Here is a 26,307-nt window from a genome sequence, read left to right as displayed (position 1 = left end):
ATTTGGAGGGAACTATTTCCTGGCCACAAGATTCGGAACCCTCTTTTTGTTACTTGATATGATGGGTCAACTTTGAGTGAGGCCCAGACAAATCTCTAACATCGATACTCAATCGACGGTTGAGGGAAAGCTGTCTACATTCGGTAAGATGGAAGGGATTGGAAACCCCAATCTGGGCACAACTTTGGGCCCATCTCCTCGCAATGGTGGGACTAATCAGGTTGATCTGGATCAACATAAGGTTGGCCAGGAAGCAGAACACGCCCGTACATGTTTTGGGCTGGGCGGGCTTGTCATGTTTTGGGTCATGGCCCGTACATGTTGGATGAGGCCTTAAAAAAGCCCCGTTTGTTAATTTACAGAATCGATTAATAAATGGGCTGGACCAGGCTTCTGTTTCACTTGGTGAGCCTCGTTTTCTGGTCCTTTCAATTTGGGTTTGGAAACTAGTGGATTGTTTGGAAGACGCCTAAAATTGAGCTTCAAAGAAATTTATTGCACTGGCCTCCCCAGGCCCATATCGGCACTTTTCATACTAGATATGTTTTTGGGAATTTTACGAAAATTACCTAATTATTATGGATTTTACATTCAAGTACTTTCTTAGAAAAGGTTTTAAAAAAACCTACTTAATTAATTGATATTATTTTCATTCCACCACCTTCTGTCGTGGTTTCTGTGCAAGCAAATGTGTTGGTGGCTTGGGTGGCCTTGCTTTGACTGCTAAGTGCAGCATACCATGTTACCATGTTAGTAGGAACAAAGGGTAATAACTTACATTAGTCTTATATCTAATGTGAGAAATGATTACATGATGATAAAAACCTCATCCCAAATAGTCCCATACCTATTGGGGATTATAATTCATGAATGGGTGCACTAAAATTATATTTTTGCATTCACAATTTGAATATAAGATGACATTAATATTTCACTAATAACAAATGAAATTTTGAAATGAATTCAAATAAAACAAAATAGCTTCTAATCCGTTTTTGGACTTTGCCATGACAAAGCATTTTGCACTCATTTTAGGAATTAACCTAAGGCAGAGCAACGTGACCGTTTTGAACCTCCTAGGGCAGGGCACCATGCATCCAATATCTTAAATTTTTTTAAAAAAATTGGTCAATAAAAACCCTTTCCCAAACGGTACAAGCTTCTTCCAAAGCATACGGTTTTCTAAGACTTTCATCCTAGAACACAGGCCAAGGATCAAATATTCAAATACAATACATCCTAGAACACGGGCCAGGGGTCGAATGTCCACTATTGTTAAAATTTAAAATGCGGCTCAAAATAAACATCCTCATCGGGAATAACCTTGGGCAGAGCACTCATAATAGAATAACATGATGATCCTTCTTAATGCAGAGCATCCGCAACTTAATCATATTTAAAAGCAGGTAATAATAATCAAATGAATTAATTCCATATATTAATAGTTAAATAAATGCATTTTATTTTACGTGCAACTAAAATCAAATAACTTAAATCAATAATATGAAATAAATAATCAATAGAAATCAAAGTACCTACTAATGTAGGCTTTTTAACCAGAAAGATCACCTACCTGTTATGGTTGTCGATATTGACGAAGATCTAAACTCTCATGTGGTTGAGTTAAATGATCCAAAACAGTCTTGGCCCTCTATAAGTTTTAGAACTGGTTTTGTAGGGTATACCATGAGTTCCTATTGAAATCCACTCTAATTATTTGAAATGGAGAGTAATTTCAAGATATGGCCCTAGGAACATTAAGTGTGGATGACACTAGAGGAAACAGCTTAAAAGAAAGAGAATTGTCATCTTCATTTGGGAGCTAGTTCGCATCAAAATGAAATTAATGCCTTCAGAGGTCCTAAGATGCCGCGAATGATATGAAGAGATCAGATCTCCTATACAGTGGGCTCAATCTTGATTTAGGGGGACCCACTATCCTTTTAGGAAAAAAAAAAACTTCTGAGACAAGCAACTGTTGTACGCTGGCTTGATGATTTTTTGTAGGGGTGTACATCAAGTCGAACTGAGTTGAGCTGGCATCAGCTCAACTCAGCTCGGCCACTAGCTGACCTTAGCTTGAACTCGGCTCGGCTCGGTCCTCAAGCCTGACTGGCCAGCTCGGCTCGGTTCGGTCAGTAGCTTGGGCCAGTTCGAGCCGAGTTCACCTGTGCAGCATTTTCACAAACACCTGAACTGCACCTTCAAAATCTCACTATATTTGAGACAACAGCAATGGTTTTACAGGTATTTTATCAAACACCTTCTAAGCAACATAAAAATCAAGAGAAAAAGGGTATTGGTTTCATATACATACCTTCCTTGCCACCAGCCACACTTCATTGAGTCATTTCATCCAACAACGTCAATAGCAAAGTAACCGAGTCATTAAATTGGTTCAATCCAAGTTCAATTCGAGCTGGGTTCGATCTAAGTCGAGTCGAGTTGGGGCCAACTCGAACTCGGCTCGAACTCATTTTCGAGCTTAAAAAATCAGCTCGAACTCAACTTCGAATCGAGCTTTTTCGAGCTGAGTCGAGCGACCTAACCGAGCTAGCTCAGTTCGTGTACACCTCTAGTGTTTTGGTCTAAAAAACACTCAAAAGTTGCACCTAAGCTAAAAAATAAGAGTTAGGGAACTAAAGGCCATTCTTGTGAAAAAAATAATTAATAATAACTTTTTGATTGAGCTTAAAAGGCATTGCTTGCCTTCCAAACTGCTTTCACTAGTGCGGCTCACATGAATCATGGATGAGTATGATTTTTAGTCCACATGCCTAAATATTTGTGGAATCTAATGATTGGAGTGAATTTCATATAATTATCGCAATGGGTCTCTCCCAAAATTTCCTTTAGTGTCTCCCATTTGAATTACAAGTTAGTATATTTTGTCTTTGGGCATGGAATGGATCCTACATAAACATCAAGTCGGTTTTTAGCAATTAAGAAGTGTAGAGGGATATTGGGGCTTGATTTTTAGTAGGGCTCATCATGATGTGTATGTGAAATTCACTCTGACCCTAAGATGTATATTCCCAGTTTAGGCCCAGAGATAATCACACCGTCTTGTGATTTAGGTGGGTCACATACCAAAGTAAACAATTGGGAGAGAGACATCCATACTTATTTTCATTCCAACTATTAGATGTCACACCGAAATAAGGCCTAGGGCCTAAAAACCAATCTCATGGGTGATTTAGGTGGGTTATACCAAGGGAAATAGTTTGGAGGGCAATTGTTGCCCTGTACACCATTATCAATTATATGATCCACCTATATCACATATGGGGGTATTTTTGAGCCCTTGGCCTAACATGAGGTGATGCATCTAATGGTTGAAGTGGAGTTTACATAATGTCCTAGTGGGGCCCACCTGACTGCTCCTCAAAGAAATGCAATTGAAGGTAGTAGAATGATAATTATATCTATGAATGAGGTAATGTAAACTCCATACCAATTAAGTAGTTTTTAAATTTTCTTTAGAGAAATAGCTTTATTAATGTTTTTTTTTTTTTTTTTTATCAATTGAATTGAGAGCCACTTTAAGAAAATATAGGAAATTTTAGAAGAAAAACTATACAATTATTATTAAATTTACATTCCGATATCTTTTTTAAAAAAATCTACCCCATAAAGGTATGATAGATGGTGGACGACCCCACATAATAGATGTGGTGGTCCCCGCATGATGGATGATGAACATCTGAGTTAGGCCCCACATGTTGAGATACCACATTAAAGGTGGGTCTCATATGATGGACTGCCAAATCAAATCAAGGTAGCTACTGCATGATGGACAGCCACCTCGCATGGGCTTCACATGATAAAAGGTGAGAGGCCCCGGATGATGGGCACCCACATCAAAGGTGAGCATTGCATGATTGATACTCAACACCAAGGTGGACATCATAGGTGGGCTGTGCATGATGGATGGTCCACATTAAATTACGCACTGAATGATGGATGGCCCACATTAATGCCACTTCCCACATGTGGACCGCACATGACGGACCATCCACATTGAAGGTGGACCCACACAATGGATGGTCTACATTGAAGGTCAGCCCCACATGATGGACAGTAGACAGTAAAGGTGGCCCCTACATAATAGATGACCAATAATCCATGATGGTTTCTTGCAAATAAATTAATCAACATGCTTCTTAGGCAAAATTATTGTGTCAATTTTCTTAACCGTCCATACTTAAGGCCATTGATCAACTAGTTAATATTTGTTATATTGATGTGATGCTTTCATAGTAACCCATGAAACGTTCACTGGACCTAATGAACAGTCTAGATCAATGGATCAGATTTTCTAAGTATCCCAACGCAATTGAGAGCACTATATCTTATAAGAGTCTAGAAGCATTGAACCATTTCTCATTTCTAAAAGTGGTGCACTATCACCATGTGTAGCACATGTGAGATCCAATACATCCATTATGGTCACCCCCATAATGAAAATGAGATGCATATGCTATTTGATATTTAGTCAGTCAAATCATCAAGAGGGTTACATCATTTGAATTTAAAGGTTTTTTTGTGCATTTTCATTGGAGCACTTATGAAATCAAGATAAGCTGGTTCTTGAAAAAAAAATATGAAATGATTTTGTGTTTGTGATGTATCTATCCTGTAATTAAGAATTATAGTTTTGCAAGACTAATGGCACTTAGGAGGTGTTTGATTTTCTAAATCCAATTATAATTCAGGTTAAATAAATAATTATTATTTTCAATTGGAATTATGGCTTGCTTCCCAATGTGATTTGTCAGCCGCTGTCTTTGAAAATTTTTTGTCACTTGACTTGAGGAGAAAAGGTTTAAAATTGTGGGGTCCAATGTTTGTATCTTATCCACACCATCTATCCTTTCTCCTAATTATTTTAGGGCATGAACCAAAAAGACGAGGCACATCCAAAGCTCAAGTGGACCATGCCATAGGAAATAGTGAAACTTGAATGGCTACTGTTGAGAACTTCTACAGGCCAAAATTCATTTATCCATGAGATGACAAATAAATATCATTGTGGGCCATTGGGAGGAAATGACTGTCAACAGTGGACATCTTCAAGGTCACTATTTCTTAGAGTGTGGTCCACTTTTGTGTTAAATTTGCCTCATTTTGCACTCATGTCCTAAAACGTTTTGGTAAAAAAGATGGACAACATGGATAAGTCACATACATCATGATGTAGCCTATAAATTTAAATCAGTACCAACTAGAGTTGGGCACGGGACAACTTGACTCGACTGACTTGACTCGTTCAGACTCGACCCGAACCGAATGGGTGAGTCGGTCTAAACCGGGTAAGCTTCGCCCAATCCGAACTCAAACCAAGTCGAGTCTGAATTACCCAACTCGACCCGAAACTCGATCTGGTCAGACTCGACTCGAACCTTGCATTTTTTTAAGTGAAAAAGGGATCTCCACCGTTGATTTTTATAATTCAAGGCCCACATGATTTGGGACCCATTTTGATGAATGTATTTTATTTACATGGCCCACTTAGGGAGGGCTCATAGTGGCGGAGCCCCTCCCCTCCACTACCATCTCTCTCTCTCTCTCTCTCTCTCTCTCTCTCTCTCTCTCTCTCTCTCTCGATCCGACTCGATACTTCTGACCTGGTTGGACTCGATCTGGATCAGTCCAGATCTGGATCAGTCCAGGGTCAGGCATGATAGACTCAGTATTGAGTCGAATCAAGTTGGGTTTGCCCTAACTCGATCTGACTCAATTCGATGCCCAATTTTAATATTAATAGGTTCTTTCCAGCTAAAATTTAAAGAAAAAAATCTTCACCAATTTCCATTTCAAACAATGAGATAGGAAAAAGTAATTATAACTTATTTACTTGTATTCACATATACAGCTCTTAGGAACTGATTTTCATGGAAACTTCATGCCGACTTTTGACCTGTGATGTGATCATAAAATCAAGATAGTTCAATAAATGAATCACCTCCTGAACCTTTTAAGCTAACTTTTTAGTTAGATCTAAAAATCTGATGGGCCATGGCAAAGTGAAAACCTCCAGGCCATTAATTTGCCTCTAACCTTACTATGGCCCACCAAATTCAAAGACTCTAGGGTTCAATAGGCTCTACTTTCCACGACCCACAATGTTAGTTTACCTAAAATAGGATCACCTTCATGGCATCCAATCTGTCCATCATGTGCTCCCCCTCATGTCCCATTAATGCCCAAAAACGAGGCTGATACAAAGTTTAGGTGGGCCACACCACAAGAAACAGTTGGGATGTGGATGCATGCCCACCATTACAAATATTTCAGATTATGTGTGGGACTCGCCATGTTTTTTTATATACCATCCAATCCATTCATATTATGCTCCCCACCAGGATGAATAGTTATCCACAAAATCAGGCTGTTCTAAAACTATGGTGGACTGCACCACACGATTTTACATAGTGTGACCCATAGGAGTTTTGGATCAGCCTGATTTTTAGGCTGCAAGGAGATCATGAGGAGCCACACATGATGGACGGTTTGGATGTAATTAAAACAACGGTGGGCCCTACAAAATATGCATTACATTGTTGTTTATGCTCAGCCTACAAAAGCTTTTTAGTGGATCAGGCCTGCCATTGGATATTTAATATTTTTCATTTTCAACCGTCCAATTTTTGTCCACCAATCGAATAGTCAAATTATCAAAATACTCTTGATTTTGTTTAGTGATAAGTCTAAACTCGGGGCCCAAAATTTGGACAGTTTAGTTTGAATTAATTGTACGCCACGTATGCAATTTTGGAATAATTTCCTAGCGCCTGTGTATCACCCATCACACTCTGCCAGACTATCAAAGTTATTCCTCAAGGATAAAACCGGCCGTTGATTTCAATGTTTCTATATTTCCGGCGCTTGCCACTTTCGACAACCTCAAAGCGAAGAAAAAAAAAAACTCAATTTTGAAATATTAGAGTCGTTGACTGCCGGTCGTGGATGATATTTAATACACTGGAGGACATGATTATCCATGTGCATGCACATAGACAATTACACTTGGCATACACGTACCTTGATCTCAACTGTTGAACTGGTGCCCTCGTTCGCAGATCGGCTAGATTCTAGAACTTACATTGATCAGATGGTCATAAAATTTTCACTGATTACCATCCAATGGATGGTTAAAATGGGAAAAAAAAAACATGGCTGAATTCAACATAAAACATGCTCCCTAACAGGAGATCAGGATCATACTCGATCTGATTTTGGGGTAATACCCATCTAGAGTGGGTCCCACGATTCTGATGAGTAATGTATGCCACTTGTGCAGAGGTTTTCTGCATGAGCATGGATAATTACGTTCCATTACACCATCAGTGCTTGTGTCGTTACCCCAGTTGGGTTGGCCGGCAATAATTTCATATTTCAATATGGAGAGCCGGATTCACTACAACGCTGTGTGGGGCCCACCATGATGTGTGAATGACATTCAGTCCGTACATCATGTGATCCAACTCACTCTCCTTGGCACCCAAAGATCATGCTGATGAAAAACTCAGGTGGGCCACACCATATAAAAGCATGCTTACAGCCTCTAAAGTCATGCTGTGTGGACCACCTGAGTGTTCCAATGGCCTGATTTTTAGATGGTCCATTCATCTTGGCGGGGTGCATCTTCTAAATGGATTGGATGTTATATTCAAAACAGGCTAGGCCCCACACAAAATCTGGAAGGTTTTTGATGGTGGGAGTCCCCAACTCAACTGCTTTCTATGTTGTGACCAACCTGATTTTTAGATCGATATTTTCTTGGGTGCCAAGAACTCGAGGGGGCACATATGATGGACGGATTCAATGTCATGCATACATCAAGGTGGGCCCCACACATTGCATTGTAGGTTTAAGCTTACAATGAGCTTTTTAGAATGGGACTTCAAGTATGGATTTTGATTGCGTTTTATATTCTTCAAAATCATTCATGGGATTTACTCGTGTAGTTTATTCGAGCAATCCAGGACGTCGATTTCAGGTGAATTTTATGTTTTTGAAGAGAATATTAAAATTTTTTATGCAATGAATTAGTCAATGATTCTTTAATACATATGTTGCTGAAAAAAATAGCATTTTATAGAAGATGAATTGGGTTTTGTTCCATTTAGTTTAATAAGCGGCGGGCCGCACTAAGGCCTCTCCTGAGAGTAGGATTCCAATGTACATGTATGCGCAAAATCCGGGCCATTCAATGGGTAGCCTTTGCATTTGTCTCAAGCAATTAGAATATTGTTGATTGGCCTGCTTGGAGATTTCGAGGCATCGATTTCTATTTTAAAAATTGATGAATAAGAGACAGTATAGATGGAAGGCCTGCTTCATCCCAAAAAGTCCAAAATTCAGCATTAGAAGCCTCAAATGGTCAGGCATTTGGAAAATTAAGGGGAAGAGATTGTCTACAAGAGTTTCTCAAGGGATTTTTTTATCATGTTGGTATTATTCAAATCCGATGATCGGAAATTAGCAGTTGAATCGGAGTGTGTTTTGTATCGGATCGATGTTTCCTACAAGTCCATACCATGTTTTCAATAGAACAGGATTCAGTTAACTACATGGAATTGCAGGACTGTTAGCACTTCAATTTTGAATCTGCAAGTCTTTTGGGACACCGGCATTTTCAATTTCTTCAATAGCGGGAACGAATTCGAATATTCGACAGACTTATCAAAAATGCAACAGACATCAGGGAGAAGTAAAGGAAAGGTGCGATGGACCAAGCTGTATTCGTTTTCCTGTTTGCGGCCCACTGTCAGCTTGCAAGATTCTTCTACTCAGCAGTTTGGCGGGCCAGGTTTTAGTCGGGTGGTTTTCTGTAATCAATCTCATTTTCATAAGAAGAGCCCGTTCAAATATCCGAGTAACTATATTTCAATGACGAAGTACAATGTCATTACATTCCTTCCAAAAGCGCTGTTTGAGCAGTTTCGTAGAGTTGCCAACCTCTATTTTCTTTTGGCCGCAGCACTGTCGACGACTTCAGTGGGTCCCTTTTTGCCGATGAGTGTCATCGCACCATTAGTATTCGTTGTGGGCCTTAGCATGGCTAAGGAGGCTATGGAGGACTGGCACAGATTTGTACAGGTAATTTCTCAAAAACCAGCCAAACTAGTCCTTTGATTTTTGGATTATATTGTTTTGAATGTGGACTGCTGATGTATTTTCTTCTTAAGTGTCTATTTGTCGGACATTAATTGAAGTGTTAGTAGCATATTCCAATCTGGAAAATTTTCAAGGTGTTCCCATCCATGTTGGGGTCCATCATATCAACAGTTCTGATCAATTAAGCATGGGTTTGCATATACTGAATATCTTTTCTTATATATTTATTTTCTGCCCATGTTATCAAATTTCTGATGGATAGATCATCTGATCGGCTTGATTTTTACATAGAGGCTCCATGAAGAGTCGGTTTTACTGGACAGACAGTCTTGATTGATTGATTGGAGTGTCCAATGTCCAAAATGCAAACTAGTGTAGGGAGCTGGTGCAATATTCTGATTTATTTTACCTTGAGATTGCCCAACCAGTCGACCATGAATTCACTTAGGTAGTCCATGGACTATGAGACTGTGCATCTATAGCTAAGTTCTTGCATCCATAGTAAGTCATCCATTCTCCTATGAGAGAGAGAGAGAGAGAGAGAGAGAGAGAGAGAGAGAGAGAGAGAGAGAGAGAGAGAGAGAGAGATTAACCTTTACTAATGGTTTCTTTCTTCTGATGTTTTCATAAACCTTCACATAATCAAAGGCAGCATGGTCTTTCAAGACCATAGTATTAAAACTCAAAATCTCAATCCAAGTTGAAAGTCTGTCAAGCCGAGTCGAAAATAACTCAGCCTAGTTGTGACATTTAATATTGAAATATTAGAAATGCAGTAGATCTATGCAAACCAAGTCGAATTTGGTGAAATTTTCAGAGTTTTTCCAAGTTTTGTCGAGTTGCATAGAATTGAGTTAAGTCTACCGAGTCTCAACCAAATCGAGCCTATCCAGTGTTCGTGAGATCTAATCAGGTTGACTTGGCCAAGTCGAGATTTTTCGATTTTCAAACATAGTTCAAGGCTGTCAAAATCTGAGTTCAAACATATTTTAAGAGTTTCAAAGTTCGAGATCTAATTGATTCTCAACAGCATGATTTTAACCAATGAGAACATTGTTATTAAATCTGCAAAACTACCAACATGCTCCAAATTCATCAATTGAATTGGATATGCAGCTCACCATGTTGAGAATACTAACTCAACAGTTACCATGTTGTGTCTTATGGTATTGTCTCTATTGTTTCGTCCCACTATCGCTTAGTTGTGAGAATATGAGTTGTCGCCTCTATCTATATAAAGGTGCTCAAGTCTTCTAGTCTAAGGGTGGAGAGTGTGTAAGCAACATAGCTGTGCTTGCAAACACTATTCTAGTAAGAGAACAAGGGTGTGTTGATTGAGAGAATACTTTGGAAATGAACTCGATTTCCATGGAAATCGATTTTGCCACTGTTTGTTCAATGTGGAATTCAATTTCCATTTCCAAAGTTTAACTTAAAAACATGAATATCGATTTCTACCAATAAAACATGTTAAATGTCTATTCCAAGGTATGAGAGACAACTCTTGCCCTTTGACTGTTGACATTTTAACATTTTAATGTAGAACAAAGTCAAGGACAATCTCATGGACAGCTACGATAGAAAGAAATCGAGCTAGAAAGTTGGATTTAGGGTCTAGCACGCACGCCCAATGGCCATAAATTTGTGAACAATACCTATTTTCCGCATATAATATGTCATTGGAAAGCTATCAACAAGATCTACGTCCTAGCCAACGGCAAAGAACATTGGCCCAGTCATTTTAGGGGTCAAACCTAATTCAAAATTTACTATTTTTAGTAAGTTATAGTTTTTGCTAGTTTTAGTTATTTTAGGGTTTCAAGAGTCCTCTAATAACTTAAAGTCCTGGTTCGAGTCATGTAAAAGAGTTTTGAATTAGTTGAGAAGTCTTTTACCATTTTAGAATATGCACTATTTACTATTTTTGAAAAGTTACGAATTAGAGTTTAGGGCTTATATAAGCCTTGTCAATTTCTTTGTAAAGGGACTTTATTCATATTTCAACAATATTTTCTATTTTTAGGATTTTTCTTCCTCAAGGATTTGAGTTTTATCTTAAAGGAAAAAGAAGGTGATCTCTTCCTTCCCCTTTCCACCACTCACCTACAATGCCACATAATGCAGGGGCATTTTCACACCAGGGTCGAGTGGGGTCGCCTGTGGGATGCAAGGGCACACTCGGGGTGGGCGGGGCCCACGGGGGAGGTCTCGTATTCGAGACTCCTCATGGGGGGGTGATTAATGCACATTTCACACCAGAATCGAGTGGGGTAGCCTGTGGGATGCGGGGACACACACCGGGTGGGCAGCCCGTGCGAGGCGGTACCCATATGATTTGAGGCCCACAAGGGGGGTTCAACCGAGGTCCTAACCCATGAGATGTGAGGTCTGGGCTATGAGATAAAGGGATTAATTCATCATGCTCTAACAGTTTGAGCTTTTAGAGCAAGTGGTTAATTGTCCTGCATCAAATTGATATCAGAGCGGGAGGTTTCGTGTTCGAGACTCCTCATCGGGGGTGATTAATGAAAGGGCATTTTCACACCGGGCTCAAATTAGATTCAAGGAATCGAACTAATTGAGTACAAGAACTTAGCAAATACATTCCACAAAATGAGTGAATTTTTGCTGATCAAACTATGCTAATTGCACAAATCATAAACTGTTAACAGAAACCGAATCAAACTGAACCACAAACAACGGTGCTAGTGTTTAAAACCATTCTGCGGTCCAGTTCTGTAAGCCCACATGGATCTCTATATGCAGATGCAAGTGATAACCTGTAAGTGTGGGAGATACAGGCGATACATCAGATGGGTCCTTCGTAGATGGCCTGGCCCAAAAATCAGAATGGTCTACTTACAAGACAGCCATATGTGTACATTGGATGTAGATCACAGGCTATTTTAACCACCCCATCATCTTATAGTCGACCATTGTGATTTTTTGGGCAGATCATACATACATGTGGGGTCCAGTTAATGCAATGTTTGGATGCCTCACATGTGTCTGGTTGGCATGTGTGGTCATGTGTAGAGTCTATGTTGGTTAGCAAAGCTTCTCATGTTGAATGTAATTTTCCAAACAGTTGCTAACAATTCAAAACATCATGGTTGACAGGATTTGAAAGTGAATTCTCGAACTGTGAAGGTTCATGTAGGAAATGGTGATTTCAAAGACAAGCCATGGAAGGGACTTCATGTGGGAGATGTTGTCAAAGTCATGAAAAATGAGTACTTCCCGAGTGATCTCCTTTTGCTATCTTCTAGTTATGACGACGGACTTTGTTACGTCGAGACCATGAATCTCGATGGAGAAACAAATCTAAAACTCAAAAGATGCTTGGAAGTGACGCTCGGTTTGGATCACGACGTGGAATTCAGTAGCTTCAATGCTAAGATCTGCTGCGAAGATCCCAATCCGAACCTTTATTCCTTTGTCGGGAATGTGGAGTTTGAAGATCAGGTGTATGCTTTGAGCCCTGCTCAAATTCTCCTCCGAGATTCGAAGCTTCGGAATACTGAGTATGTTTTTGGGGTTGTCATTTTCAGTGGCCCTGATACAAAGGTAGTGCAAAATTCGACAAGATCACCTTCGAAAAGAAGCTGCATTGAGAGAAAGATGGACTTTGTAATCTATGTGCTTTTCAGTATGCTCGTTTTGATCTCGCTCGTCAGTGCCATCGGATCTTCCTTGTATACGAAATTTGAAATGGTGGATTGGTGGTATCTTTGTCTGACTGATAACGAGCACCAAGATCCATTCTTCAACCCGAACAAGGCCGAATGGTCCGGTATCCTGCAATTCATAAGATCGCTGATTCTCTATGGTTATTTGATCCCGATATCTCTCTACGTCTCGATTGAAGTTGTCAAGGTATCACAAGCATTGCTCATCAACTGGGATGTGAAAATGTACGATGATGAGACGAGCAGCTCAGCCAAGGCTAGAACTTCGAATTTGAATGAAGAGCTTGGTCAGGTCGAAATGATCCTGACTGATAAAACTGGTACACTTACGTGTAATCAGATGGAATTCAGGAAATGCTCGGTCGCTGGGATTTCATATGGTGGCGAAGTGAATGAAGTTGACCTTGCCGCATCGAAAAGGATGAATGCTGACCTTGAAAATTACAATTTTAGCATCAACGGGTCTGATTCTATGAGCCAAAGCCTTGATGTGTTCAAATTCTCTGTCACTGATTTCAGCACCCAAAAGGCCGTGTTTTTTAAAGAAGACGTTGGGAATTCGAATATTGGTAATGCGAACAATGGCCGCTTGGGAAGAGAATCTATAATCAAAGGTTTCAATTTCAGGGATGATCGGCTACTGAACAAGGACTGGATAAGGACTTCTCAAGTTTCGGACGTTGCTATGTTCTTTCGGATATTGGCCTTGTGTCATACTGGCATACCAGTTGAAGATGGAAAAACAGGACAGCTGAAATACGAAGCGGAATCACCTGAAGAGGTGTCTTTTCTGATTGCTGCTCAAGAGTTTGGATTCAAATTCTGCAGAAGAACTCAGTCCGTCATGGTTCTTAAGGAACTCAATCCTTCTTCTGGGGTGGAGGTGGAGAGGTGAAACTTCAAACTTAACAGAGAAACTGTTAATGAGATGTTCATAAGTGCACTTCCGTGGGACCCATGGACCACATATATCAAGTGGGTGCACTATGTTTGTGCAAGATCCAGCCACTCATCAGGTTGGGTGCACCATATATATGCCTGGTGCAAAAATCAGGCTGGTCTGTCCATGGACACATGTATGTTGTGTGTGGACCTTCATCAATTCTTTTTAACCATCCATTTCTTACGTAAACATGTAGCCTGTATGATTAGCAGATCGGCCTGATGGGCCATGGAATCTGTACAGCAGTGCCCGCCTGTCGAGCGTCTCTTGCAAACATGTCCCACATTGTCAGGTGTGAGCCGCGAGTCTCATGATAGTTAACCAGCATGAGTTCTGTTATCAGTGTTCAAACAGATTGTTGTCAAGAATGCTTTTCTTGTTACATGACGGGCGCATTTGATTGCACCAATTATGAAGAAATTTCATGAATTAGGGTGCGTTTGGCTGCACCATTATCATGAATGTAGCAAAGCATTGTTGAGAATATCTGTTTAACCCTGCTAACAGAACGCGTTCTAGTGAATTTTCATGAGACTTGCAGTTCACACCTGCAAACATCAATAGACTTTATAATCATGAAAATTCATGATCTTTGATGCAACCAAACTCAGAATACAAAAGCCAAATGATGCTCAATTCCTTTTACAGGGAATACAAGCTTCTAAATCTACTTGAATTTAGTAGTTCTCGGAAACGAATGTCGGTCATAGTACGTGATGAAGCTGGCCAAATCTTCCTTCTATGCAAAGGTGCTGACAGGTATGAATACTCTTACAGTTCGACCTCATTCCTCAATGGTCAAGATACTAGAATGATTGAGAATGATTTTACCATGAAAGGGTGCGTTTGGATGTTCAACTGAATTGAATAGCATTTAGTTCGATTAATGAGCCATGATTCTGTACAATGTCTTGGTACCTTATTGTGGTGTGAATTTTTATGTGAGGCCCATGTGTTCCCACATCTGATCATGTGGACCATTGGATAGGATCACTCCACCATGGATCATAACATGGCCCAAATATTACCCTGATCAAATGATCACAACCACTTTTTTAATCTTATGGCAGCTTTTTACCATGGAATTCTCATCTTATAGGGTTTGTTTGGTTGCACCAAATCTCATGAAATTTCATGATTTCATGAAACTGGATGCAACCAAACACACCCATAATCATATCTTTGGTGAAATGGTGTCTTTCTTCGATCTTTCTTTTTAGGCATGGGTGGGGTTCATTTAATGCGGTAATCATATTACAGTGAAATCATGCTTTGCTTCGATCTCTTTTCGTTTCTTTTTAGGCATGGGTGGGGTTCATTTAAAGTGGTGTTTGGATGCATGAATGAACTGAATTGCAAACACTCATTAAGTTAACATCATCTCCTAGCAATCATGATGAGGACATACCGCCCGCCCCCCCGCCCCCCCCAACCCAAATTACAGTTATATTCCCTTCATGTCCAGCATTTCCCACTTCATTAGACTAAATGATCGCAATTTAATTCAATAGTACATCCAAACACATCCTAAATATGTCCTTATGGCAATAGATCTTGCTCATATGTAAATGTAACATTCAGCCTTTTTTACAAAGACTTATCATGTTATCTTTTTGTTTGTTTTGGTTTACAGCATTATCTTTGATAGGCTTGGGGTCAATGGTAAGCAGTATCAGCAGGCAACAAGCTCGCATCTTTCAGATTATGCAGAAGACGGTCTGAGAACACTAGCACTTGCATATCGAAGGATCGAACCAGCCGAATATGAGAATTGGAATTTGATATTTACACGATCTAAGACTACAATTGGTCCTGAAAGAGAGAAATTGTTAGAGAGGGCGTCGGAAATGATTGAAAGAGATTTGATTCTTTTAGGAGCAGCTGCAGTTGAAGACAAGCTACAGAAAGGGGTTAGTTGATTGTTTTTCTAGTACTGGATACTGGAGTTTTTCAATCTATAAGCAATGATACAAGGACAATTATTCTTACTGTTTGGACAGGCAGAATCCAAGGCGTGGACATGGAAAAAAAAATGATGTTTATTTCTATCGGCACCGTTGAAATTGGATTTCATTTTTTTGGGGTCATTGTCTATTTCACAAGCGGAAATCCCAAATTCATTAGACAATGATCTTCCGATAGAGAACCATCTCTTTAGACAAGGCTAATGACCATTTTGCAGAACCCACAATTTTCTTTACAATCCAAATAGTAGAAAACATCAAATCAAGGGAAAATGTTCTCTTTTCTCATGGATTCTACCTATCCAAATAGGGTTCTATGGCAAATTTCTTTGTGGGGTCCAAGTAAACCCAACTGCAATTGCCTATGAACATTGGATGGACTGGATTGCACGTTGATTGCCCCAACTTCTCGTTCATCAAATGATCACAGAAATTTGATTGATGGCCAGCTTTTAATAAGAATCATGTGATCATACTATTGATGTGATGTTGAGGACCTGTCAATCCAACCCACAGTAGGCCCCTCCTATACAATACTCTAACATGATCATAGGCAGGTCCCCCAGGGCCCACAAACAAACTCACACAGGAAAGATGAATTCTTACTGGATTATTAACTTCAATCAGCATGGTTTTTCTAAGCCCACATGCACCTCTACATGCTGTATAGGCCACACTGTGTGGATGACAAGGCCTGAAAATCATGCCGGTTCACTCATCAAGCTGGCCATACGTGTACGACGAATGTGGACTGTTGGAAATTTTTAGGCTGTCCATTGTTTTGTTACATGTTTAGCCTTCCTGATGAGTGGTTGGCAGGTCATCTACAGATGGGCCTCATGTGATGAATAGCTCAGATATCATATTGTTCTGACTTTGTATTTAAACACAGGTTCCTGAATGCATCGATAAGCTTGCACAAGCAGGCCTAAAGATATGGTTACTCACTGGCGATAAGAAAGAGACTGCAATTAATATCGGGTGAGAAATACAATCGTTAGAGAATATTTCTTTGCTGGTAAAGAGCCATAGCTGATCAGTTGTGTAGTCCTGAGATTAGTTACTGGTAATGCACTCTGCTAGCATTGCATTTGTGCTAGTGATCGAAACCAGACATGGGGAGACATCTGAGATAAGATCCTAACCATTCGTTAATTGGCGCCTCTTCCCTTCGAATGTGGAGTAATTTTTGTATTTTTCTTTCAACCATCTATTCATTGGCCAGCTAGTTGAGATCTTCCAATCTGGGAGATCTCCAGAGCATCCCTCATCCAATTGGACCTTTCAGATCAATGGTTTGGATAACCAAACCATGGGACCCACATGTATGGGATTATGTAAATCTGCAAACTATAATTTGCTGATGAACAGGACCCTGCAAATCCTCCCCATTCACAATAACATGGCATGTGTATAAGCCATCCAGACTGTCCAAATCATGGGAGGAATTTGAATACAGTGTAATACAAAAATGATATAGATAAGAGTGTCCTTACTGTCTAATTCATGGAAAGAAGAAAATGGTCAATAGTCCAAACTCAGGGGATGAAATTGAATGATCAAGGCCATTGAATCAGTGAGATATTCAGCCTAGGACACATTTATGAAGGGGCCCACAATTTGTGTTGTCTGGATTGGCATACATGAATGCCGTGTGCGCTGTGGAAGGAATTGCTACTATTTTGTAAATAACTGAAAACTGACACCATATCCATTCCTCATTTTTGCAACTGAAAGCAGCTTTTTTTTTTTCGCTTGGATTTGCAGATTCGCTTGCAGTTTGCTTCGACATGATATGCAACAGTTCAATCTGAGTTTGAACGAAGCAAAAGAAGGAAAGAGCAATGAGAAGGTTCAAATTCACAACTGAAAGCATGACAAATGTGATGGCTCCCCATGTTCTCAAAGTTGTTATCATATTGCAAATTGTAATAGGGGTTGAATCATATCGAATTGCATATCATATCGTAAATCATAAGATTTTTTTTTAATGATTTTCTTTAAAATATGAAAAATATAAATAAATCAGAAAAAGAAAAAAAAAACTTAGCAATCATCCTTTTGCCATCAAGATGCAGCAAGTAATACCATGTCTGATAGTGCTAAGGGATTCTTATCTCTTTTTTTCTTTTTCTTTTTTTTCTTTTTTCTTGTCTTTCAAGAATCTTTTATCTTAAAAAAACATTCAAGGATCCTTTAATAATTTATGTTCTTGTTACTTTTCTTGAATGTTGAGCAACAAGTGTTTTGACCAGTTAAGAAGTAAGAAATCATATTTAAAAAAAGAAAGCTCTATGATTATACATTAAAAAGAATATATATCATTTAATCTCTTATAAATAACAAAATAAAATAATTTACCTTTTCTAAATGATTCTTTTTTTCTTTTTTTGAAAGGTTTTTTCTCAATGATTCTTAAACTGTCCACTAATTTAAAAACACAAATTGAAAGCCAAGTGAAGCTAAAAATAGAAGAAAACAAGTATAATTTGAATCATAAATTATAGGATACAAATCATAAAATCATAGGATTCATATAAAAAGGGATTCAAAGGTGGGATTCAAATTATTTTGCTTAAGACTCAACTCAAATCGTATATCGTAAATTGTAAATCATAGGATTTTGACAACACTGATGGCTACAAATCGTACTCTATGCACATGTGCCAATGTGCCATGTGTGCGCAAGAATATACCCATCATCTTGTGCACCTGCTGTCCATATGTGTCCAATGGCCCAAAAACAGTCTAGTAAGTGGGCCACAAGTGTATAAAACCAGATGGTTAAGACAAATGCAAAACGGTTCATATTATATGTTGTTACATACACGTCCGGTCCATCTAGTGTCCGGACCGGCTTGATTTTTGGAACACAGCAAATGCACAATGGGTGCCAGCTGATGAACAACCAGTGTTTGGCACGCATGCTACATCGACAAGTATCGCAAATTGCCAGAGCAGGTTCCTGAAGGGTGCGTTTGGTTGCACCAAATAATTTCATGATATTTGGTGCAACCAAATGCACCTGAAACTACTAAGTTAGCATCTCTGGAGTTGGCTGTAATGATAATTTTTACAATTTCAGGCTTTGAAGGAAGACATTTTGCTTCAAATTGAGACTGCTTATCAAGTGACATGCAATGAAGGCAACAGCAACAAACCATTTGCTTTGGTGGTTGATGGGAAAGCTCTTGAACTCGCTCTGCAGACCGATGTGAAATGCCAGTTCTTACGCTTGGCCGTGAATTGCGCTTCTGTTATATGCTGTCGAGTGTCTCCCAAACAAAAAGCATTGGTAGGATTTTCTTTATCATCTTTTTTTTTTTCTTGATAGTGTTGTGAAGCCTCAATAACTGTAAACAAAGAGAAGACAATCCTCCTTTGGTTTCATTGTATTAGAGACAACCCTAAAGGGTTGAATATATATAGAGATCTACAGTCATCTATACAAGGTAAATGATAAAAATAGAATCATCTATCTATGGAAATTAGATATACATCATCTATCTATGGAATTAGCTATACAAGGCATGTGGCCTGTCTAACATCCCCCCTCAAACTAATGCTGGTCATCAACAAGTAATAGTTTACCAACTAGAAATGAGTGACATGTAGAAGTGAGGGACTTCGTGAGAATGTCTGCAATCTGATCATGGGATGCGACATGTGGAAGAGAAATGAGCCCAGACTGAAACTTCTCTCGGATGAAGTGACAGTCAACTTCAATATGCTTTGTCCGTTCATGGAAAACAGGGTTAGAGGCAATCCGAATGGCACTTAAATTATCTATAAGAAGTGGAGTAGGATTCGGTAGATGAATGCCCAAGTCGGAAAGAAGTCCACGTAACCAGACAAGCTCACTACAAGCAGCTGACATCGCCCGATAAGGCATGTGGCCTGTCTAACAATAACTAGTATGTTAACAAAATTAATGTGGAAAATGTAGGGTGATTGGGACCGTTGATCTGGTGGGCTGCCATTTGGGTGGTATTGCACAAAAATGATAGTGATTAGTCCTGTCCATCTGATTGCTGTGAGCACATTTTAATCAAATTTCAGTTAACTGCCCATTTGTAGTCGGGGATCAGGTGGCTACTCTTGGATCAATGCCCATGAGGCCCTCTTGATCCTAGCCGTTCGTGGTGGAAATCCTCAGTAATCTCCATTTAGGCTTTTTAACCAAGCTTCTAATTGTTTTGATTTCTTATTATTAATTATCATTTGTGTTACTTATTTTCTAAAACCACTTTTGAACTGTTCAAATCATGATTGAGAAGAAGATAAAAGCTTCCCAAATGAGAGGGCCGTTTCACCTTGGGAGAGTTGATGGTCCAACCGTTACATTGGTGGATCGTAGTCTTTAAAAGTGGACTAGTGACCCCAATCCAAATATGTAAGAGAACAGATAAGAAAACAAGAGAAAATTCAAGAAAATTCCACTTTAGTGTCAGGAAGAGCATTCTTCTCATATGGACAACATTCCTCAGTCTCAATCTTTTGATTTTTCGACCGCCATAGTCCAACCACCTTGATCTCTCCTGATGAATGGGACTGCTGCTTCTCACATAACCTGAATCCATATGTACACACACACACACACACACACACACTCACATATACATATATATATAGGGCAATAGTACATGGTAGCAAGGGCATACCACATTGTTCAAAAGGACTCATGGTCATCAAGATCATCGGCTGAGATCGTCCCTATCACATCCACTAGCTGACTGGAGCGCACATTTTTTTTTCCAGGGCACAACTCCAGTTTATTGTGCATTTCATGGAAATTCATGAGCATGCCTGTATATATTGTAGATTGTATGGATATTTACACATTTGCATATACATACAGAATTCCTATGAATTGTTTCTATGCATTCTATGAATGTGATGTACCTATTCTTACTGTGTAATGCATACTGTGGTCGAGGTTACAACATTGGTGAAGGACTATACCAGAAAGACTACCTTAGCAATTGGAGATGGCGCGAATGATGTTGGGATGATTCAAGCTGCAGATATTGGCGTTGGAATCAGCGGTATGGAAGGAATGCAGGTAACGAAATCTCTCATATGACGGATTATGTACAATGGTATGCTGTAACGGCTGTTACAAGGCTGTAAAGGCCGTTACATAAAGGTAATGGTGGCAACTGTTACACATTACAGGGTTGCAACTACCATAACAGCCGTCACGAAAAAATTTACCCATAACGGCCGTTACAGCTCCCATAAAGTCCGAAATAGTCTTGTAATAGTCCATTACAGGGCTGACACAGTTTTTTCTCGAGAGAGAGAGAGAGAGAGATCATAACAGCCGTTATGGGATCATAACGACTGTTATAGCTTGTATCGTAAAGGTAATGGCGGTGACCGCTATAGCTACTGTTACCGTTACAAAATACCTTTATGTATATTAATCCTTTATTCAAATGATAGTTCCAACATGTTATTGCTCTAAACATAACCATTTCACAAAATGAAACAACCAAACAGTTTTTCTCTACTCTTTGAAGATGGTCACCAACTGCTATCTTTTGGTTACATTTACAGGCAGTCATGGCGAGCGACTTTTCATTGCCACAGTTCCGTTTTTTGGAGCGCTTACTTATAGTGCATGGACATTGGTGTTATAAGAGAATTTCCAAGATGGTGAACTTCCTTTTCACTTTGAAATCTCTGATAAATCCATGCATGAATGTTAAATGGCACCGCATATGCTGATCTGGCACGTTTTTGGAACATCAACCTCTCCACCAGGTGGGTCCTACTGTGAAGATAAATCAGTCCAAAAATCAGACCAGTCCACTCATCAAGTGGGCCACAGTATGCAAAACAAAGTTGGCCAAGCTGCTTCATTAGCCATTCATTTTTTTTCATACATCATGGCCACCTGATGAGTTGATCAGCCTGATTTTTGGGCAGGACAGATGTGGTGAGGCCTACCTGATGGACAGCTTAGATACTCCACAGTGTGAAGAGAAGTGCACTGACACATGTAGAATTAGCGAAAGTCTCTAACAATAGAGATGTTCTTTTCTGATTTTATTTTATTTTATTTTATTTTTATTTATTTATTTATTTATTTTATTTTATTTTGGTGCAGGTACTTTATTTTGTGTACAAGAACGTCACTTTCGGTCTTACACTGTTTTACTATGAATTGTATTCAAGTTTCTCTGGGGAAATTCCATATAATGATTGGTATATGGCATTGTTCAATGTCATTTTAACATCTCTGCCAGTTATATCGTTGGGAGTTCTTGAGCAGGATGTTTCTTCTGATGTATGCCTTCAGGTACTGAATCTCTCTCTCTCTCTCTCTCTCTCTCTCTCTCTCTCTCTCTCTCTCTCTCTCTCTCTCTCTCTCTCTCTCTCTCTCTCTCTCTCTCTGTTACACCACGGGAAATAGTTGAGAGTGGAATCCCACCCACTGTTTGTGGGGCCCATTGAGATGTAATTTAGACATGTGCCCATCCATTATGTGTGTCCCACTTGGATGAGGGATCAGACCAAGTTTCAGGCCATTCCAAAATTCAGGTGAGCTGCACCAAGTGATTTTAGGCATGATTTCACATGGCTGCAAATGGCATGGCCCACATGAGTTTCAGATATGGCTCATTTCTGGGACAGTCCATTACCTGGAGGAGACCCAATAGATGCATGGTTCAGATGTCTGACACACATCACGGTGGGGCCCACAAAGCAAGATCTTATGGAAAGGTCCGATGAGGATGTGTGTGTGTGTTGATAGTAGCCAGAAATCACACTGGTTGTATGATCTTAGCCATTTATTGGTGGACCATTAACAACTGCAAATATCAGCTAGAAAAAGTCTGACCAATAGTCGGCATTCAATGGGAGAAAATCCTCCAATCAATGGCTGGGAACATCTGAATGGTTTGATTTTTTGGTGCATGGCCCATTGACAGGGGAAAAAGGCCTAACCATATGTCATTGTTCAATGGAGAATATACTCCAATCAATGGCAAGGAACATTTGAATGGTCTGATTTTAAACTTATGGCCATCTATGGTGGGGTACAATAGATGAATAGTCCAGATCTCATCTATGTCACCATGTGTATGGAGATTGAGTGGCTGATATTTAGATATAATCATTCTACCATTTAAAACTTTCTCACTTCTTCCTCTTAAACTTGGGAAATCTGACCTCTGCACAGTGCACCAATTTGCTTGTCTGGTAGACTATGGTAAAAATGGTAAATGACCTGGACTGTTCCATGGCCCCAAAATCTCCTAGATCTGAATATCCAAGCCATCCAAACTCTGGCCGTTACTCCATCACATGCAGACCATCATTGTGTTTTTCTTAACTGTCTATTTCTTGGTTCAATAAATAAAAGGTTAGTAGGATCATTAGTATTCATTAGCACCAAAGAGATTCTCAAGACATTTTCCATCCATAGTAAGGCCCATCAGATCAATAGTCTGGATTGCCCAAAAACGGGCCCCACATATCCTGGCACCAATCCTCCTCTCCCCTGACAATGTACACATCAAGGGACAGCAGTCCACTAGAACTAGTCCTTCAACTGCCATTGACAAAAGCCATGCTCCCCACCTAAGAAAGTGGTGGACCCCAGTGTGGTTGTGTGACCATCTATTTCAGCACCCAATAAGTGGGCCATACTCTGATCAAACCAGACCTCTGTTACTAAATTTCTGTCTTCTGTTTTTTAGAAGATTGAAATCTCATATCAAGTACTCACCTGTTCTTGTGATTTTATTTTTTTCTGTCACTGCTACAGTTCCCAGCACTCTATCAGCAGGGGCAAAAGAACATCTACTTCAGTTGGATCCGCATCATTGGTTGGATCATGAATGGAGTGTTTGCTTCTCTTGCCATCTTCATCTTAACCATCCATCTTGTATCGCCTTCTGCTTTTCAATCCACTGGAGAGGTGATGGACATCGCGCATCTTGGAGCAACCATGTACACAATCGTGATCTGGACCGTTAACTGCCAGATCGCGCTCATCATCAACCACTTCACTTGGATACAACATCTCTTCATATGGGGTAGCATCTCATTCTGGTATATCTTCTTGTTCATATATGGTGCGCTCCCATTGGAGTATTCACATCAAGCGTTCCGCCTACTTTCGGAAGCTTTGGGGCCCGCTCCAACATACTGGTTGGCCACACTTGTAGTAGTGACCGTTGCGATTCTTCCGTACTTTGTGTTCATTGTCTTTCAAAGGACACTCAATCCAATGGATGATCATGTGATCCAAGAAATCAAGTACTGTGGGACAGATGTTACAGACAGTTCCATGTGGTTAAGGGAACAGAAAAACTCCAAGAAGAACACCCACATTGGAATTACTTCGAGGGTGGACGCAAAAATCCGGCATTGGAAGGAGCAGTTGCAGAACAAGAAACAAGCTATAAGTAAATCATTAACAAACAGCCCATTTTTCTAGTTCATGATCAACTATCCTCTAAATTTGGGTCTATCCATTTTGTCTTTGTCATTCCTAATGTGTAAAAACAATCTCAATTGTACGTGGTGCTTGTCTACGGTGATTGCGATCATTAATTTGGTGGTCCACCATGTCGTGGCCATGAAAAGGATGGTTGAAATGGACAGCTGAACACGTTCAATCGAATCTTATTTTTTGAACTATAGCTGATTCAAAGTTGCCCCACCATATCAGCTGTCCTGATCACATATGGTTGTAATGTGTATAGTGGGGAAGGTGGTTTGATGTAATACGCATCGTAACAGCGTTTTTCTTCTCCATTTGTTGTATTCTTTCATTTATATGGATTTAAATGCCACTGTCGGAACTGCTCTGATCGAAAGTGCAGCTCATGTTGCCGTTGTCGACTGCATTTTGTTCTGTAAATGCTTCGATAGTTAGTTTCATGTCTCTCCTTCATCGTGATTCATCTGACAATCGTAAGAAAATAATGCTGGTGTGCGTTTGGACGTTACTATCCTTGAATTGGGTGGAATGGTGATTGGCCCAAATGTCTCAATTCTTTCATTTGATGGAATGAGTTCACTTGCCGTTTGGATCCAGTTCGATATACTTTCTCCATTCTGCTCAATGTGGAATTTAGTTTCCTTGCTTATCTCAAGAAGAATACCGGAGTGCATTTGGAAGTTACTATATTTTGCATTGAGTGGAACAGCAATTAGTCCAAATGGCTATAAATGAGCTCACTAGCCATTTGGAACTGGTTTGATATAGTTTCTCAGTCATGCTCGATGTGGAATTCAGTTATCTCACTCATATCAGGAAGAATACCAGGGTGTGTTTGGAAGTGACTATATTTGCATTGGACGAAATGGCAATCGGCCCAAATGGACATTTTGTTGAATTCTTCCGTTTGAAGTAATGAGCTCATTTGCCATTTGGAGCCGGTATTACATGCTTCCTGACAGGGAAGAGCTTGAAACAACAAGAAGAAGATCACTATCTTCTTCGAGTAATCAAGACCTTAAATCCACAAGGTGAGTTCTTGAGTCCACAAGTAGTAAGAGAGAAAATTTGAGTATTTTATTGCATTATAATTTAAGATTGCTTGATTACATCACTTATATGGATGACCCAAAACCCTAATCCAAATAGAAATTACCCAAAATAGCAAAATCTCTCCCAAAGGTTAAATTTGCCAAAAAAATAACAATAGGACTTTACCGGAGCATTCCTGATATTATTACAAGCAACTTCTAGAAAAGACAAAAATCCTAAAACTGCAAGAATAGGGAGATACGACGAAAATGGAAATTACCAGAAGTAGTAAAATTTTCCTTAAATCTCAATTTTGATACCGAAGACGTGTGTTTTCTCACAAAACGAACGTCTTCAACCAGCGTAGTGGGTTGGTTGACCCCAAATGCACTACTACATAAAGATCGATAGGTTGTGCATTTCGTGATGATGCCTGGACCAAAAGTTACGATTGTTTTATGGTCGACACTTCCAACAACAATTTCTCCATATCTGGAATGAATCTTTTTGAACCGGATATCCAGGGGGCACAGTTATGTATTGCCCTACGTAGGACTAGGCCCAATGCTGACAGACTACTGCTTTCGTTTGGGCTTCTTTTGGTCTGACTTTGCTAAGAATGCATCTGTGGCCTGCTTTACATCACTTCCTCAGTTCTGCTCAGTGTAAAATTTAGTTTTCTCACTTATCTAAAGAAGAATAATGGGGTGTGTTTGGAAGTTACGATATTTTCATTGAATGAAATGCTGATCGGTCCAATTCAATTCTTACATTTCACGAAATGATCTCACTTGCCATTTGGAGCCAGTCTGATATACTTTCTCCATTCCGCTCGATGTGCGGTTCAGTTTCTTCTGTCATCTCTAGAAGTATTCACAATGGAGTGTTTGGGCATTACTATTTTTGCATTGAGTGAAATTGTGATTTGCCCGAATAGCCATTGTGCTCAGTTCTTTCATTTGAAGGAATGAGCTGCTCACTTGCCATTTGGAGCCAGTTTGATATAATTTCTCCATTCTGCTGAATGTGAAATTCAGTTTCCTCACTTTCCAAACAAAACCCAATTTGCGTATTGGAGTGGGCAGCTCTTAAATAAGT

General features: G+C 39.6%; 1 protein-coding gene across 1 annotated transcript; it reads left to right on the top strand.

Annotated features, from left to right (window-relative positions):
• The first annotated feature begins 148 nt into the window (after window positions 1-148).
• LOC131219950 (probable phospholipid-transporting ATPase 5) lies at window positions 149-24,554 on the top strand. Its single transcript, XM_058214932.1, has 12 exons — window positions 149-297; window positions 8,589-9,105; window positions 12,244-13,703; window positions 14,404-14,514; window positions 15,389-15,665; window positions 16,612-16,700; window positions 17,487-17,571; window positions 18,805-19,014; window positions 20,656-20,781; window positions 21,279-21,377; window positions 21,832-22,023; window positions 23,497-24,554. The coding sequence occupies exons 1-12, from the start codon at window positions 149-151 to the stop codon at window positions 24,169-24,171; spliced, it is 3,990 nt and encodes a 1,329-aa protein (XP_058070915.1). The 3' UTR covers window positions 24,172-24,554.
• Window positions 24,555-26,307: the final 1,753 nt, after the last annotated feature.

Source organism: Magnolia sinica, chromosome 12 (assembly GCF_029962835.1).
Source record: "Magnolia sinica isolate HGM2019 chromosome 12, MsV1, whole genome shotgun sequence".
NCBI lineage: Eukaryota > Viridiplantae > Streptophyta > Magnoliopsida > Magnoliales > Magnoliaceae > Magnolia > Magnolia sinica.
This window is presented reverse-complemented; position numbering and strand designations above follow the sequence as displayed.

What these genes read in the sequence shown, in the direction of transcription:
- LOC131219950 (XM_058214932.1), top strand. Translation starts at nt 149, where the DNA reads ATGGAAGGGATTGGAAACCCCAATCTGGGCACAACTTTGGGCCCATCT. An exon ending in TCTGGGGTGGAGGTGGAGAG is followed by an intron (nt 13,704 to 14,403) that starts GTGAAACTTCAA and finishes TTCCTTTTACAG; the next exon opens with GGAATACAAGCTTCTAAATC. An exon ending in CTTCTGATGTATGCCTTCAG is followed by an intron (nt 22,024 to 23,496) that starts GTACTGAATCTC and finishes TCACTGCTACAG; the next exon opens with TTCCCAGCACTCTATCAGCA.